The 18600-nt window shown below is 39.6% G+C and overlaps 1 protein-coding gene across 3 annotated transcripts; it reads right to left on the bottom strand.

Annotated features, from left to right (window-relative positions):
- Positions 1-738: 738 nt before the first annotated feature.
- C24H2orf66 (chromosome 24 C2orf66 homolog) lies at positions 739-6261 on the bottom strand. 3 transcript variants are annotated; one of them, XM_043445487.1, is made up of 4 exons: positions 4928-6261; positions 4637-4768; positions 3599-3797; positions 739-1897 (listed from the first exon to the last, which is right to left on the bottom strand). In XM_043445487.1, exons 2-3 carry the CDS (start codon positions 4754-4756, stop codon positions 3618-3620), a joined length of 300 nt encoding a protein of 99 aa, XP_043301422.1. In that variant the 5' UTR covers positions 4757-4768; positions 4928-6261; the 3' UTR covers positions 739-1897; positions 3599-3617. The 3 variants fall into 3 exon arrangements, with proteins under 3 accessions (XP_043301422.1, XP_043301421.1, XP_043301420.1); XM_043445486.1 differs by having other exon boundaries at positions 4637-4817; positions 5336-6261; XM_043445485.1 differs by having other exon boundaries at positions 4637-6261.
- Between the last annotated feature and the right edge of the window lie 12339 nt (positions 6262-18600).

Here is an 18600-nt window from a genome sequence, read left to right as displayed (position 1 = left end):
TTGGTTGTCAAAATAATTGGGGGGGATCACTAATATGCCACTATATATTGTCTGGGGACCAGGTGTGCTAAATGGTCACTATGAAGACTTGTCCTTCCCCAACTGACAATCCCATCACCATTGAGAAACTCTAGTCTAGTGGAGTGTAGGCCTCCCATCGACAGCTACCTGCCAGTTGTGGGGAATTTTTCAGCAGAAAGGATGCATGCTCCTCTGAGACTTTGCAAGCTCACAGCTAAAAGTCCCTTGTGGATGCTCTTCATTTTCAAAGACCTTGAAACTGCTAAAGCATTCCTTTTTGGAGGTCTTGACAACCAGAGCAGGAGTGGTGAAAGGAAAAGGGAAAGCCTGGCCCTTAGGTATTTGAGTGGAACTGGACAGTGGTGAAGGATCCCCACCACTCTATCATTTGTCTGCATAGGCTATATTTTTATGAGGAATAATATCAATAATTAGTTACATGCTTTAAATGGTTAAACAAAAAATCTTGGCATTAACTAGAAGCAGCTTCCATTACATTTGCTATTGATAGCAAAATAGCACACATTTAGTTCAATTCAACAAGTATTTTTTGAGTGCTTACTATATGCAAGGCATTGTAGTAGGTGCTGGAGAAATAAAAAATGGCTTAGATATGATCTTGGCTCACAAATATCTCACAACTCTCCAGGGAAAACAGACACTTATATGACTACTTACATAGAACATACTGAACCAGACATATAACCTGTTCCTGCATATTTTATTATTCATATTCAATCATCCACCAAAAAAGCCACATAAAACTACTTTGGAACGTACAGACTAATGTCATTAGGATTACAGTGTGTGCTTCCAGCACAACGAGTTTTTATTTATTTATTTATTTTTGCAGAAATCAGAAAAAATGATACAGCTCTTCATAAACAAAAGTAGTTGTTACAAATAAGAATATGAGAATCAGACTAATTCAGCCTGAGTTGGGGAGGGGTGGGTGGAGGAAGAGGACTGGTTATGAAAGAAGGGAAATCTGCCTGTTTCTACCCTCCCTTCCTGAGGCTGTAGTTTCCTAAGATATCTGCTGTGGGGTTTCCCTTGTAGCTCAGTTGATAAAGAATCTACCTGCAATGCAGGAGATCTGGGTTCGATTCCTGGGTCAGGAAGATCCCCTGGAGAAAGAAATGGCAACCCACTCCAGTATTCTTGCTTGGAGAATCACATGGACAAAGAAGCCTGGCAGGCTACAGCCCATGGGGTTGCAAGTCTGACACGACTTAGCGACTAAACCAAGATGTCTGCTGTAACACAATGTCCACCTCTGAACATCAGGGCAGAGAACATCTCCCGGAGGCCCAAGCAACTCCTAAAATCCCACGTTTCTTTGTCTTCCATTTCAACTTAATTGTGGATATTCATTACTTACTCTCTCTTGATATGAAACTAAGACTATGGGGTCTTTTAATAGCATATGCTGACAATGGGAATGTATATTCTGTTTAGGAAAACGATACATTTTAAACCCAAATTCCTGTTACAGATAATGAACTAAAGTAAAAATGATCAATGTCCCTTTCAAATAAAAACACCAATGATAAAAAAGAAACATAGAACACAGCTGAAATGAAACTAATTTATAAGATCATAATTTCCTTTGACTTTATGGTGTTTTTGTAATCCTTGCAAATATATGCAGTGCTATATTGATATCTATGATTATTGAGTAGGAAAAAAACCATGCCCATAAGTCACATATGTCCCAAAGCTCAAACTATTTACATGTAAATCTGGAAATACAGAATAAAATGATTACAGACTGATAAAAGTGGAGGGGGAAAAACACACACAAAAACTTAGCTATGATCAAGACTGAATTTTTCTAGTGAGAAGCTTCATCTGTAGTTTTAAAACCACCAGACTTCTGAAAGAAAAAGAAAACATTATAGTGAAATAGAAATGAAGATTATGCAATTAACCCAAAGACCCAAAGATCAACATATTTCAGTGAAAACTCTTCTTGTCTTCATTTCCTAATCAGAGTTGTTAGAACTGGAAAGCTTGTAATTATGAAATATTCTCCAAATCAGAAATTTTGCTTCTTTCACAAAGTTGAATAATTCTTATTATATTACAGTACCACTAATGGTGCTCTTTTTTTTTCTGCCCTTAAACATTATCTCGTTTTGTGCTTACATGAGTATATGTACTTGATGTTTTCCCTAAAACTTTCTTTGAGTTAGAGATCCATATATGCAATTTATAGATGAATAAACTAAGGCTTAAAAAACAGCTTGTATGCAATACTGTCCCATACTGAAACAGATATGTGGTATTAATAATTATTCTCTTTTTAGTGTATGTTATTACCCTTGGGGCTGAGTGTGAAAAGTAGTCAAGGGAAGCCTTCATTAATATACTTGTTTTTCTTGTATCTTATTTTCTCATTATAGGACAGTTTTCAAGTGTATATGCCACACAGTAAATTGCATCCTCTTGTTAGAATAACAATCATTTTTTTTTAAGTTATCACATTTAAAGTAGCTAATCATCAAAATCCTTTCACAATCATAATCAAGTGCAACAATGGTTTGCTTCCTCATAATTCCATCCATATGCCCATGAAAGAATGGGAGTAGATTTTAATTATGATTTGGTTCCCTTTACTATTCAGAAAAACAAAAAGTTAATAGACTAGAATCATAATGTATTTTCTTTGTACCATACGTGTTCCTTTTTAAATAGTAGGTATTTATTTGATAGGAATGCTAAAGTAATATGAATAAAAAATTAAATCTTAGACATAAATTTCTAAATTTTTCCCCATGATAAAGTGCCATCTTTACTAATATTCTACCTTTTCCTCCCCACTAGGTGAGGAAGTTCAAGCTCAAATATATGCTTAATAATTTCTTCCCAAAGAAACCATTCTTTTAACTTTTTAATTTCTATTTAATCCAACTGGACAATTCAATATATTTCTTTACATACGATTTTCCACATAATTTAGCTATATGACCTGGTCTGAAAAAAGATATAAGAATAGGTGATTTTTCATTGTATTTCATAATTCTATTGAGTGATAATTCTACCATTTTAATATATCTCTTCTCCCCAGAAAGCTATGCTTTGAAAATTACTAACTGTCCTTTCTTTTTAAAACCAGACTGTAAAATATATGAACCAAATCTGAGTATTAACAGTGACGAGTATGATCAGAATTGAGCACTTATTTATGTAAGGAAATAAAATCATTTATTCAAATAAATATTTTCCAAACCTCTTTATGACTCACTTATATGTTTAGAGAGATCTAGGGATAAAGGGGGAGAAGGCAATGGCACCCCACTCCAGTACTCTTGCCTGGAAAATAACATGGATGGAGGAGCCTGGTAGGCTGCAGTCCATGGGGTTGCTAAAAGTCAGACACGACTGAGCGACTTCACTTTCACTTTTCACTTTCCTGCATTGGAAAAGGAAATAGCAACCCACTCCAGTGTTCTTGCCTGGAGAATCCCAGGGACGGGGGAGCCTGGTGGGCTGCTGTCTATGGGGTCGCACAGAATCGGACACGATTGATGCGACTTAGCAGCAGCAGCAGCAGGGATAAAGGGATAAATTTTACCTGCACTCAGAGGAAACAGTCAGCCTTTGAGGTAATTGGAGAGGGAGTTTTTCTGTTCTTCATAATCTGCAAATGCAGAAGCAATAAGTTCTGACTGCAAGGAGAGAGGCCTGGGATTCTCATTCACGGAGAAAGTATCTGAAAACCTCCCAAGATCAAGACCTCTTCCTTTAAAATATGCCTGAAGAGTCCTAAAAAACTGAAGAGAGAAAGAAATGTTCAATGTCATTTATAACTTAAATACCCCAAGCACTCAAAGGTGAGTATTTTTTCCCTCATTTTGCCCCCTGAACCCCACAGTGCTCAGAGCTCAGATGCCTCCTCTCTGACTGATGGTGAAACAGAGCCAGTCGTTTTGGATGTGGGGTTTTCAGCTGTGTGTTCTGCAAATACACAGAAGCTATGCAAGTGCTATTAGATTATTTTGATACTATATTGTTATATTTTACATAATTTTCTTTAGAAAAATAGTATTGTGAAATCATAAAGTCAGCATGTTTGCTATATTTGGCATATTTTTAAATGAGAATTTTTACTGATATTTTGAATTATATTTCCAAGATAACTTTATGCTGAAAATAACACCTAGCAAATTGACAAGAATACAGGTTAACCTTCAGATTTTGCAACTGGGCTTTGCAAGTGTTGGTTATATGACAATCTGTTTTATTATCAGTTCAACCTAAGCTGTGCAAAATGCAATTCCCTGTTACACTCTTAATTTTGTATATTTATTAGAAATCAAGGCTATAAAGTCAATATGTGTATAAGATCATTTACAAATGTAATGTGCTATGTGTGTATAAAATCATTTCTAAATATAAATTTGTTTCTTCACACAGAAACAAATGTAAATCGGCTAGAGAAACACTAGAACACTGGCTATAGGCCAGCAAAATTCACCTCTAACCCTGCTGGGGCATCTTCTCAACCTCGGCAGCCTGTCTCCACTGTTGTCTAGCAGAGTGCAGTGAGCATAACTCCAGGGAGATGCTGATTTCACCCCACAGCCCGGAATGTCCCGGTGGCTATTCTTACCAGATCTCGGTTTCTAGGAATGTTGAGGGGCTTCCATTTTTCCTCATTTCTCAGCATGGCTCCTTGCACAAGCCCAGGTAGCACCAGGGCACCAGCCAGCAGCAGGAATGCTTTGGGCATGGTGGAGGGAAGCTGAGTGACAGGAAGGGTCAAGGAATGTCGACGACCAGAGAGGGAGTGACTGAAGAAAAGAAAAAGAGAAGGGAGGAGGAGGGAGGGCAGAAGTAGAGAAGAGAAAGAGGAAATATTTTTAGAGGGAAAGAAGGAAGAAGAAGTAGTATGTCGATTCACCTGAATTTTGCAGTCTTCTTTTTTTCCTCTTCATTTGCTAATGAGGTCCCCCCAGAGCCAGCTGATTAGCTTAAAGGAGTCTATGAGAATGAGGTTATCCAGTGACAAACAAAGCAATTATGAATACAGCCTAGAAAGTGAGTATGCCTTTTCAACTGAAAAAAAGCCCTTGTCCCAGAGAAAGTGTATTTCTTAATAACAACAACAGCAGAACCCAAAGCAAACAACAACCCATCTTAATTTACTTTAAGTGGTAAGACAGCAGACTCGAAGAGAAGAAAAAAAAAAATGTACACCTTCCACACAGGTCGGAGAAAGACACACCACACCAGTGTTAGTAGAGATTGTCTCCCACCCCAAGGTGTAAAATGGAAACAAAACTCAACAGAAAGAGCTAATAAAGCTTACCAGGAGTTCGGTTTTGCCTGGCCCTGGTTGGTTACACTGCCTGCAATCTGCAAGGCGATTCATGGCTACTTATAACCAGTGGATCAGTTGCAGGTGGGAGTCACTGACGTGAGCAGGAAGAGTTCAAAAATAATGATTCCATTTTCTTCCACAGCACAAAGACCCTTGAAAATCACATCTTCAGGCTTCTTCGGGGCTAACAGAAAACCTATTTGTCCTAAATACAGAAGATTCTCCTCCAACCACTGAACATTTTATTTGGATGTTATAAAATACACAAAGCACTTCCACACAGCAGAATGGCTTTCTCCTTTTTCACTTCTAAGAGAAGGTATATACACAGCAGCTGGGAATATGATGATGACTGTCCCACCTAAGAGAATGTACTTTTGAAGTTATTAGCCTTTCAAATTAAACAGAAAATTCTATTGCAAGAGATAAATTGCTCTTTTGTAACCCATAACTTGTATTTCTTCTGGGAATCTCAAGAAACTTTACAAGTTTTAAATAGTAGCATGGTTTATCATAATACTCCTTCAAATAGAGCAAAAAGATAACATACATTTTGTGTAGAAAAAAAAATATTGCCTTATCTACAGCATCCTCTTGCTAAATAAATGGCATCTGCAGAAAAGTGTAGGGTTGAGTAATCGGACTTGATGAATTGAAGTTGCTTTGGTTCTGATAATTCAGAACAATCCAGGACAAGCTCTTTGTTGAGAAGGTTAGTAATCTGTATCCCCTGGAGAAGGGAATGGCAACTCTCGCCAGTATTCTTGCCTGGAGAATTCCATGGACAGAGGAGCCTGGAGGGCTAAGGATTGCCCACCATAGGGTTGCAAAGAGTCAGACACGACTGAGTGACTAAACTTCCACTTTCACAGTAACTGTACTGGAATTTAGAGTACCTGGCTACAATCTTAGTCTTGCCATCTTGACCTTGGGAGGGTCATTATGACCTTCATTTATTCACGCCTTTGTTCATTTATTCAACAAATTTATATTGAATGCATACTATGTGCCGGGGACTGCACAGGGTTTTTGAGGATAAAATGATAAGAATTATAAATCTATTTATTTAATCTGTTAATTCAATAAAGGCACTTGCCCTCAGTGAATTAACAGATTAGTGGGCAAGACAGACATTAATCAAACCTTTATACGACAAAATGTATAAATATCAAGGATGACAACTTCTACTGAGATTGTGGTGCTGTTAGTGCAGAACAGGTGGATTTGATGCAGTATGTCGGATCAGGTAAGGTTTCTGTGAAGAACTGACCTTACATCTGGTAGATGAGTGGGAGTTACATAGGCAGCCTAGGGGGGACAGAGAGAGAAGAGTTGTTCAGAAGGTGAACAACTCTGCTGGCCCTTGTGATCAGAAGAAACATGGCATTCAAGCAACTGAGATTAAGTTAATATCTGAGGAGCAGAGGGAGCAATGTGGGGAGCTGATGCAGGATGGGCCTGTAGAAGTGGTCAGATCATAATCTTTCTGCTGCAAGCAGTGCTAAGTGATTGAAAAGTTTTAAGTATCCAAGTGACTTGATCAGACTTGCAACTTAAAGAGGCTATTCAGGTTGCAGTGTGGAGGACAGATTGAGCTAGAAAAGAGAGAGACCAGTTGCTGACTACTGCAATAAGCCAGGCAGGAGAAGATGTAAGCTTGGATTAGGGAGGTAGCACAGATGCAGAATAATGGATGGATCTGAGAGATGATTAGAAGGTACTGGTAATGTACTGGATACTATGGAAGGCAGAGCTAAGGGGAAGAGAGTTTCGAGACCGATCCCTAGGCTTCAGGATAATGCAGCTGAGAGAACTATAGTGCCATTAGCTGACATATCAAACACCAGCATAAAGAGATGAGGATCGTAAGTTCCAGGTGGGACATGTTGAGTTTAAAGAGCCTCGGAAATCTCCAAGTGGGGATGGAGAGTATACAGTTGGATACACAAGTCTGAAGTTCGGAGGAGAGATCTAGGAAGGAGATGCAAATATGAGAGTTGTTGGTATACAAAGGATGAGATTACCTCAGTGAAGATTAGAAAATGAGAAGAAAAGGTGACCTACAACTTGAGCTTTGAGAAATTTTAACATGAACGAGCCTTATGTTGGAATCTATACCAAGGAGTCCGGTGGGTCGCAAAGAGTTGGACACAACTGAGTGACTAAGCACAAACACACACAGAAAGGAGACCCTGGAGACCGGGGGAACCAGGGGAGGATGGAGCAAGAGAATAAAATGTTACAAGAAGTGACACGTGGAGTAAAGTGAGGACTGAAGATGGAGTGTTGGAGAGGTTAGGTAGATGGAGATGAAAGTCAGCTTAGAAGCAGGCGGATGCGGGGACTTCCCTGGCAGTCCATGGGTTAAAACTCCGAGGTTCCACTGCAGGGGCCACAGGTTCGATCCCTGCTCAGGGAATTAAGATCCTACATGCTGCATGGCGCAGTCAAAAAAAAAAAGTGAGTGATGGACGGAGAGGAAAGGAAAGATAAAATCAATAATCAAAGTCTTGAGAAGTTTACCCGTATGTGCTGTGGCAGTGGGGGTCGGGGTGAGGGGACGGAAGGGAAGAAAGAGCGGAAAGAGAGAGGCAGTGGCTACAAGAGCAAATAGAATCAAGAGGAGGTGCTGTTATCACTGACCTGATCGTAAGACTTCAGTCTGTTTAAGTGTCTGTGGTCAAGTGAGTAAATGAACACCCTGGAATTTTAGTACACTAACTCTTCTTAAAACTCTAGGACTTTAAAGTTAAAGAGCCTAATAAAATTGGAATATTAATGAGATTATTAATACTGCAAACTCCTTAAACAGTGCTCACCCTTACTTTCTCCCAGTACCAGCACTGAGCCCAATCCATATACAATGAACTTTTGAAATGGGAAAGAGTGAATAAATTAGAGTAGATTTGCAAATCCATTTATCTCTGAATAATTTCTAATTTTAGTTCCATTTATATCAAAACACAGCTCATTTGTTCTCCCTTTTAAGAGCTCCGCATTTAAGAAATATAGTTTCTCAAAAGAGCAATGGACTAAAAATAACATATAAATATTATCATCTATTCATTAAGACTGGAGTTTTCCTGATTGTTAAAAGAAATTATATATTTAAAAATATATATATTTTCTTAATTTCAAGTCTCTGCCTTGAAAAGCAGAAGGTATCATTGATAAAGCTGATGATTTTTTTTCAGTGTATCAACACAGCACTATGTAGATGTTTTTCAATTATTCAGTTGAGAAATTCAATCAAAAGAGAGAGAAAAGAAAAAACCCAAGATAGTTCAGGTTCCCAAACCATTAATTTCTCATCTAAATTGCCTCTTCATTAAATAGAGTATTTGTAAAAGTAGCGGTTGGGATATTCAGCCTTCCATACCTAGATCCATCTAAATGAAGGTCTTTGCTGACATTTCTCAACCAGATATTAGGAGGAAAACAGAGTACTCAACATAGGGCTACTGCATAAAAGAAATCTAATAAATGTTGACTGAATCACAAACTTAATTAGATTAGAAATTCAAACATAATGGTAAAATGAGGTCTTGAGAGTCCCTTGGACAGCAAGGAGATCAAACCATTCAATCCTAAAGGAAATCAACCCTGAATATTCATTGAAAGGACTGATGCTGAAGTTGAAACTCCAATATTTTGGCCACCTGATATGAAGAGCCGACTCACTGGAAAAGATCCTGATGCTGGGAAAGACTGAAGGCTGGAGGAGAAGGGTGCGACAGAGGATGAGATGGTTGGATGGCATCACTGACTCAATGGACAGGAGTGTGAGCAAACTGGGAGTTGGTGATGGACAGGGAAGCCTGGCGTGCTGCAGTCCATGGGGTGGCAAAGAGTCAGACATGGTTTAGAGACTGAACAACAACAAAAATGAAGAGAGGAATGAAGAGGATATTGTGGGAGGCATGGAGAAATTTTAAAACTATTGTATTGCTGTACTATATCACCTATTCAAACCCTTACTGTCTTTATTAGGGAAAAAACAAAACAAAACAGAGCTGGTATAGTTATTTAGCTGTATCATGAACAGGGACAAGAATTTTATCTTTTCTTCCCCCTGGTCTGAGTAGGGGAAAGGAAAAATGACTGTTTATAGACTGCTTCCTCAGTGATGATGAGAACTTCAGAGGTAATGGAAAGCTTGCTCACATGACTAAAAGTACACCAGGCAGCTTTCTGCTCACAGCGATTGTAAACGCTTTTTGTGGTAGTGAACAGATTTCGGTTTGAAAATAGACTAAAGAGAAGAGGGGAGAAGAGGCATAAGCCTCTTGTCAAGAACAGAACAGAAGAAAAGAGAACCCACCATGACCTCGATGGATGGGAGAGGCTCACCCCTCATATCCTGGGGCTACATAAAGTTTCCAGATCCTGTGAGACCCTGGGGAAGTGAGGGAAGGTCCAGAAACCACTGAAATTGTATATCTACTCCCCAACTCCAGTCATAAAGGGGCTTCGACTCAGAAAAGTTGGTTTTATTAAACCAGTGACATTCTTGAACACCTCCATGATATGGCTGATTGCTTTTTTTTTTTTTGAGGAGAAAAAGAGATCTTCCTCCAAAACCACGTTACAGCTGTGTAGGACCAGGGTGTGTGCGAACCCCAGAAGCCAAGGCCGACTGAGAGCATTTGCTTCCAAGCCTTTGCTTTAATCAGATCTCTGTTATCATCTGCTGGGCCTTCAGCAGTAAACCCCTTCCCCCAAGGTCCCTCCCCACTCGGCCTTCCTCCCTGCCACCAGCCTTCCTGAAACACAAAACCCACAGGCTAGGCAAAGAGGGACAGCCAGCATATATCTTTTGATGCTGCCATAAGATCAAGCTATTTCTCCTGCAACTAAGATTAAGGAGTAGAGGCAACAAAAGGTAAAAATTATGACAATCCTGCATGATCTGAAACCAGCTCAGAGACATGGAGCAATAAAATAGACATCTAGATTCACCAGGTGACTGGGATATACATCAAGCTCTTTCAGCTGGGTTGGAGAAGCAGGTCTCTATACCCCTGCCACCTCAGGCCACATTGGTACCTCCAAAGCCATAACAAGTGAGTGAAGGATTTTTCCTAAAATATAAAAGCTAAATCCTTTCTTACGACTTTACAAAAAGCTTTCCAGCAGTCAGTCTGCTTTTGCAGCAGAGAGCCTGAGGTAGCTGGTAACAAACTTGGCTTTGCAATTGACCCTGAAGGAGACACAACAGAAAAACAAGGTCACACGGCTCAGAAAAAGCTTACTAGCATCATGTCCAGCTATAGTGGCTTCGGGATGCCCGTAAGATAAAGTCTAAGCTCTCAACCCTGATGTAAAGACCCTCAATATGACCCTGTCCTACCAGCCCAGCCATCTGACCTGTCTAATGAATAACACCCACACATCCACCTCAGCGCCTTTGAACACACTGTTGCTTCTGCCTGGAATGCCTTCTCTAACCCTTGCGTGTTCTCAGAACTCCTCCCTGCCCTTCAAGGCTCACTGCAGATATCACGTCTCCTGAGAAAAATGAACAACTTCATTACTTCAACAGCTTTTACCTTGAATTTGGATAATGATATTCGCTTCCACACATCTCATTGTTCCAAGGTGAGCTCCTTAAAGTCAGCATCATGTCTTTTTTATCATTGATTCTTCAGAGCTTACATTAATGCCTGGCATAGAATAGGCCAGCATATCACAAATGCTTATAGAATTAATCATTGTTTAGGTAATACTTGAGTTTAGATTCTTATAATTTTCTTTTGAAATTTGAGCCTTGTTACATGTCTATCTTGTTATGTTCATCTAAAGATTTACATGATGCCAATTTTTAATAAGGGGGGAGATATAAGTGTAGGTAGGCAAAAAATATTTTTTTTATTTGACTTGACTATTCAGGGGACTAGTAAAGTGTAAGTTAACATTCAGTCTAGTTACTGCACACAAACCAATGGAGATTGGAGTGTGGCACTTTTGTGACCACACATACTTTTCCATTTAAGTCATTCTGGAGCTGAGGTCACAAACAGATTCTTCCCTAGAGTCTTCAGAGGGAAAGTGGTCCTGACCACACCGTGATTTTGGCTTAGTGATACTGATCTAGACTTCTGGCCTCCAGCACTGTCAGAGGATAACTTTTTGTTGTTTCAAACCACCCACCTTTTGTCAATTCGTTACAGTAGCCATAGGAACCTAGTACAAGGCATGTCAAGACGCCACGCCACTGACAGAGAAGATCCATAACTCACACCTGTGTTAGCCTCTGCTGAATACACTGCACCAGCAAAAGCCCTAGAAACTGGATATAAATTCTTTATTCTCTTTCGAAAAAAGTAAAGTTTCTACTGTTATCCAATTCATAATACAACATGGATTTGGTTTGAGCTGAAATGTCTATTATGAACCTGAGGTTCTACATTAGTGAAACCGTGCTATAACATGTCTTTTTATACAAAAGGGATGAGGAAAGTTTCCATCTTAGACTATTAAATAAGACCCTCACCCCTGAGTCATATAATTTGTAATGGACCTCATATTTTAACCCATTGATAAAATTATTTAAACACGTGGAAAAAACCACCATTATTAAAATACTACCTAAATTTCCAGGAACATATTTTGTAGATAAAGGGAGTAGTTTCAGATAAGGGGAAAATTTGTGGGTAATTCAGATGGCTATTTCTTTGAATATTTTTGTGCATAATGGGCAAATGATTCCCTTTCTTAGTGCTGTTCATCAATTGTGAGTTCTGAAATAGAGTGAGTTGTTATTTTAAAAAAACCAACAACCCCTCTCCCTACAACTCTCCCCCCACAAATTGATGGTTAGTTCTTAGTATTCTGGGAGCTCTTTAGTTCTTTAGGTGCATAAAGTATTATACAATTATTTTAAACAAAATAAAATGAATAACATACCTTTACCCTTCAAGAATACATTCTGTGAGCCTAGCCCTGGGGAAGTTTCCAAGAAATCTCAGTAGTGTTCCATTTCTTTCTCCAGGGGATCTTCCCAACCCAGGGATCGAACCCAGGTCAATATCTGGATACTCATACTGGGAGAAAAAACAAGCTTGGAACCCTTCCTCAGATTATATACAAAACTAACTTGAGGTGACTCATAAATCTAAATGTAAAAGCTCAACTATAAAGCTTCTAGAAGAAAATACAGGAGAAAGCTTTGAGATATGATGGTAGGCAAAGATGCATAGTTAAGACAAAGAAAATGACAGTTTAAAAATTGATATTATAGTTCATCGTTATTAAAAAGACTTCTGCTCATCAAAAGTCATCATTAAGAAAATATGCAGGCAAACCACTGACAGAGAAACATATTTCTGATAAAAGATTTGATTTCAGGATATATAAAATACTTACACAGCTCATAAAACCTCAACACAAATAACCCAGTTTTTAGAAGTGGGTGTTTTAAAGACAGAAAATTCAGGAGGTAGTATTTTTAGCAGAAATCTAAAACATACTCACTGCCACTTGGAAGCACATTACTGTTGGAGAATTAAGATGACATCATCTCTACTACTGAGATTTCTTGGAAACTATTTGAAATTGTTTGCTTTTCTATAATTTTAGAATCAGCTTGTAGAGTTAAAATAGACTGCTGGAATTTTCACTGAGATTGCATTTAATATACATATTGTTTTGGAGAAAAATGACATCCTAAAAACAGTGAAACTTCCAGTTAATGAATATTATGTCTGTCTTTATCTTAGGGCTTATTATTTTTTAATTTAATTTTGTATTTTTATTCTTTTTTTCCCTTTCTTCTCCATCCTTTTTCTTTTTTCCCTTATACTACTGTCTTAATATGGTTCTTTATTACTCTTTAACTTTTATTTTTTATAGCATACTATTACCTTTCTAAAAAGAAAACCTCATTTTTAAAATAAATTCCACATTAAAAATCTTGTGTGTGTGTTCAATTTTTTTTATATTGTACTTTTGAGAGTCTAATCTCTATTCCAGGTTTTTAATTTTTGCTTTTTGATATTTGTAATCAATTTTATACCTTTAAGAGTCTAACTTTTAGTATCCATTTTCTCGTAAGGATTTGATTACTGGCTTGATTGCTCTCTTCCCCTTTGAGTCTCCCTTTTCTCCTCCTGGTCACTTCTCCCTCCCTCCTCTCTCTTCTCTTCTCTGTAAAACTCTGTGAAATTTTTGGGTGTTCCTGACTGTGGAGGGTTGTTTCACCGTTAACCGAGGGCTTTTGTCTTCGGGGCTGTGTGGACAGAGAAGTCTTGAAGCTACTGTAAGAGGGGGACCAAAATCCAGAGGCAGGAGGCTCAACTTCAGAACTTTGGACCATCACAGAACTCCTGACCCCAGGGAACATTAATAGATGAGAGCCCACCCAAAAGTCTCCATACCTACCGGGAGACCAAGCTCCATCCAAGAGCCAACAAGCTCCAGTGCAAGTCACCCTGTGCTAATCCTCCAGCAAAACAGGAACACAACCCTGAACATTAACAGACAGGCTGCCCAAAGTCATGCCAAACCGACAGACACCCCAAAACTCACTACTGGACGCTGAACTGCACTCCAGAGAGAAGAGATCCAGCTCCATCCACCAGGACACAGACACAAGTTCCCCGAACCAGGAAACTTTCACAAACCGCTGGTCCAACCCCACCCACAGGAGCAGACTCCACAATTAGGAGGAACTATGACCTCCAGCCTGCAGAAAGGAGACCCCAAACACTGCAAACTAAACAAAACGAAAGGCAGAGAAATATCCAGCAGGTGAAGGAACATGATAAAAAACCCTCCAAACCAAACAAAAGGAGGAGATAGGGAGTCTACCTGAAAAAGAATTCAAAATGATAGTTATGATTCAAAATCTTGAAACCAAATTTCCAATTGTGTAAAATATGCATCGCTAAGTTTGAGACTGCAAAGAGGTGCATGGAGGTGGCTGGAGCAGACGCTCTCTTTAGAGAAACAGCGTGCTGCGGTGGTTTCGGAACTATAGTTAACGACGTTCAACATTGGACTCTGCCATTCTCCTGGGCAAACAGTGTTTAATCTCTCTGCACCTCAGCTTCCTCATCTGTGAAGGAATCCTGCTTTTCAGTGTTGCGAGATTTAGAAATGATGCACATAAAGGGTCCCAAACATGTAGATGCTAAATAAATATTATTATTAAGAACTGCACATAACGCAACCTAACATGATGGCTCCCAGAGGGCATGAAACTATGACAGTTTCATAGTTTCACAGTTTCATAGTTTTAGTTCAAGAGCTAGAATTAGGGACAAGCAGATCAGTCCTGACTGGCAATCGGTAGAATTTTATGGAGAAAATTCTGATAGCCAAGATGTGGGAGAAAGAAGTTTCTGAGCAACGGCAGAGAAGGAGCAAAAGGGAGAACACAGGTCAAAGGGGATGCAGCAGCCAGGCTTGCTTCTGTGGCTCACTGCTTCCACATGTCCTCTTGTTTGGGCTGACAGTGTTCCCCTTGCCCCCACATTTCATAGGCTGAAGTCCTAACTTCCAATTAGGCACACTGATCTTGGGCTTCCAAGCCTCTAGAACTGTTGTTTAAGCCATGGAGTCTGTGGAATTCTATTACGGCAACCCAAGAAATACACCCTTCTTCTTAGACACTGTTTGGGGTAGCACATGAAGTGAAAGTGTTAGTCTTTCAGTTGTGTCCGACTCTTTGTGACCCCAGGGACTGTAGCCTGCCAGGAATTCCCGTGTACAGGGAAGTCTCCATGCAAGAATACTAGAGAGGGTTGCCTTTCCCTTCTCCAGAGGATCTTCTCGACCCTGGAATTGAACCCAGGTCTCTGGCATTGCAGGAAGATTCTTTACCATCTGAGCCAGCAGGGAAGCCCACATACCCAGCTTAAAATCTTGCTCTGCCATCTTCCTTGCAGATGTGATATTATTCTGGCCTACGTACTGTAAATGGAAGTCTCTCAGAGTGGGAAAGGGAGAGGAAAGAAGGCACCCTTCCAAATAAAAGGTAGAATTCCTTTTGCTCCTTTCCCCTCCTTCTTCCTGGAATGGAAGTATCATGTAGCCATGGTCTTGTTATGAAAGCCACACATGAAGGATGGACAACAAATGAGATAGAGGGAACTCTGGTTCTTGATGACTTAATGGAGTCCTATCCTGGACTTTCTAACCTGAAAATTTGATTGTTTAAGCAACTATTTCTCAGGCTTTCCGTTTCTTGCAAAGTAAAAGTGAAAATGAAGTCGCTCAGTCGTGTCCGACTCTTTGCTACCCTGTGGACTGTAGCCCACCAGGCTCCTCCATCCATGGGATTCTCCAGGCAAGAGTACTGAAGTGGGTTGCCATTTCCTTCTCCAGGGGATCTTCCCAACCCAGGGATCGAACCCAGGTCTCCCACATTGCAGACAGACTCTTTAACCTCTGAGTCACCAGGGAAGCCCAGGACAACTAATTAATTTGTAATTCTTGCAAAGTAATCCTAAATGAAACAGGCTGTGTGGGGAGATGGGTGTCTTTGGTAAATACCAGGAAAGAAGACTGGCAATGGATCAAACTGTCAAGGAGCTTGGACTGTTTCCTACAGAACATGTACTTAGTCACTCAGTTATGTCTGACTCTTTGGGACGCCATAGACTACAGCCCACCAGGCTCCTCTGTCCATGGGATTCTCCAGGCAACAATACTGGAGTGGGTTGCCATGCCCTCCTCCAGGGGATCTTCCCAGCCCGGGGATCAAATCCAGGTCTTCCACACTGAGGCAGATTCTTTACCAGCTGAGCCACCAGAGGAACCCAAGAATACTGGAGTGGGTAGCCTATCCCTTCTCCAAGGGATCTTCCTGACCCCAAAATTGAACCAGGGTCTCTTGCATTGCAGGTGGATTCTTCACCAGCTGAGCTACCAGGGAAGCCCAAAGAACATGAGGGAAGATTTAAAGGTTTTGAAAAAGAGAATAATAATGCTAAGTTGCTGTTTTAAAAAGGATAATGGGACTATGCAGGATAAATGGAAAGTGGGCGAGACAGGGAGGGAGATCATTTGTGAAACTGCTGCAAAATGAGGAATACTAGTAATGATGGTCTGAACCAGAGTGGGAGGCAGATAAAGAGTGAACCAATGTAAGGGTGGCTCTAAAATATTGGACTCTTTAGGACTCGCAGTATGCAAAGGAGGAGCTGGGTGGTAGGCAAAGGAGACATGATCAAAATGAATGGAGGTTCAACTTTTATAGTTGGAGGATTTTATAGAAATTTGAAACTAAAGAGAACTGCTAATTAGGGAGGGAGAGAAATTGTAAATTTCAACAGTGAGTCACAACTGAATTTGCTTAATGTAGAGAAAACTAGAGATTAGAGAACTAGGAAGAAAGCACCTATTGTTTCTTGAACATAAAGGTGTCAGCTGCATTTGGTCCATTATCTCACTTAATAGTAATATTTAAGATATTATTATCGCCACAATTTATGGATGACGATACAGTCTCAGGGAGCCTAAATATATTGCCACTGGTTCAGAGACACTTAGATACAGAACTGAGGGAGAAAGACTGTCAGACTCGATGAATCATCCACCAAGAATATAACATTGAAGTCACAGATGAAGTCTCTAAGGGAAAGTATAGAAAGTAATAAGGAAGGCTGTGGGTGTATCATTGGAGACATTTTCTCCAAAGCAAAAAGAATAGCTAGTATGGTCAGAGAGGATTTTCAGAGAGTAGGAAGAGAATCAGTATTGATTATTACACATTGAAAGTCTTCTGTGGAAGAACTCTAATTAGAAACTTTGGTTTGAATTCTATTATGGGCAAATAGAATATTGATAGAATTAATATTGCTTAATTTCTCTGAGACTCTTCCCTGTAATGTGGGGATAATAAACTTCCCTCTAAAGGCTTTTATGGAGAATGAAATGAGAAGTGAACATTAATGTGTCTGGCATGGACTCTGGTACAAGAGGTACTTAGTGAATGTCTGCTAGAAGAAATTTTAGATGTCAAGGCAGTCTGTGCCAACCCCACAATATGGTCTGGAATGTTTTTATTAATAGAAACTGCTTATACTGTTTAGGTTTTCTGTGTTGTTTCTTTTCCTTCAAAGTTGAATTACAGCATACATTTCTGATTGAAGATTCCCGTCAGTCACATTTTGGCACCTAAAGATCTTATTGAATTTTAGTCTCACTGGAACAGTAAAGGAAAAAAAAAGGTTAATATAAAACCAGGGTGAGCCACCCTTGTGGCTCAGCCGGTAAAGAATCTGCCTGCAAAGCGGGAGACCTGGGTTCGACCCCTGGGTTGGGAAAATCTCCTGAAGAAGTAAATGGCTACCCACTCTAGTATTCTGGCCTGGAGAATTTCATGGAATATATAGTCCATGGAGTCGCAAAGAGTCGGAGACGACTAAGTGACTTTCACTTTCACATAAGGTATTGCAATAAGATGAAGAAAGAACAAAATGGAGACTTAGAAAATCCATTCTCCACTCCCTTCCCCTGTAGTTAAGGTAACTAGGATCTTAAGGATAATGAAAACTAGATAGGCTACTGGCTAGCAGCAACCTAAGACATTTTAACTGTGTTCATGACATACTACGCATCAGGGAATCGGGCAAGGTCCCCGTCATATCTAACATAGAAAGAGGACTGTCTGCCACATCACATTAGTTGGTAAAACCTAGAGTCCAGATTAGGGTCACCTTTAAATTGGTTCACTCTTTTCTGGCTTCCAACCTAGTTTAAATCATCATTACTAGTATTTCAAATTTTGCAGCAGCTTTATAAATGATCTCTTTCTCCTTGTCTCACCTACTTCCCTTCTATCCTTCATGTTATAATCCCATCTTTTTTTTTTTTTTTACACACACAGATTTGACAAACTTCAATATTAGAAAAGAACTCCCCAGTGCTGGTTCTACCAGTTTCTTTCCTGCCTACCCTACCCAAGAGATCACAGCTGAAGGATTTTAAGTCATGACATTTAAGGTGCCTGACTCAATTCATTTGGTCATTAAAATGTTTCTAACAGTAACGTCAGCATAGAGTGAGGCATTATTCATTTTTGCACTCCAAGAAGTCTATCAGAGAAACAATGCCTCATGTGTATTTCCATGTTTCTGTGTGGTTTGGTTTCCTGAGCAAAGGAAATTGACATGCTATAATGACATGTCTCCTTTTCCCAGAAACATTTAACTCTCCAATGCTCTTCTTCCCCTTATCTCCTGATCAGTAGAATCACACAAGCTTATATTTTATAGGGATTTGAAAGCTGGAACGTTTATTTATATTCT

The sequence above is a fragment of the Cervus canadensis genome, chromosome 24 (assembly GCF_019320065.1).
Source record: "Cervus canadensis isolate Bull #8, Minnesota chromosome 24, ASM1932006v1, whole genome shotgun sequence".
Classification (NCBI taxonomy): Eukaryota; Metazoa; Chordata; class Mammalia; order Artiodactyla; family Cervidae; genus Cervus; species Cervus canadensis.
Note: the sequence above shows the minus strand (reverse complement) of the source record. Positions and strands in the feature narration are given on the sequence as shown.

What these genes read in the sequence shown, in the direction of transcription:
- C24H2orf66 (XM_043445485.1), bottom strand. Translation starts at nt 4,756, where the DNA reads ATGCCCAAAGCATTCCTGCTGCTGGCTGGTGCCCTGGTGCTACCTGGG. An exon ending in TTCCTAGAAACCGAGATCTG is followed by an intron (nt 3,798 to 4,636) that starts GTAAGAATAGCC and finishes TTCTCTCTTCAG; the next exon opens with TTTTTTAGGACTCTTCAGGC.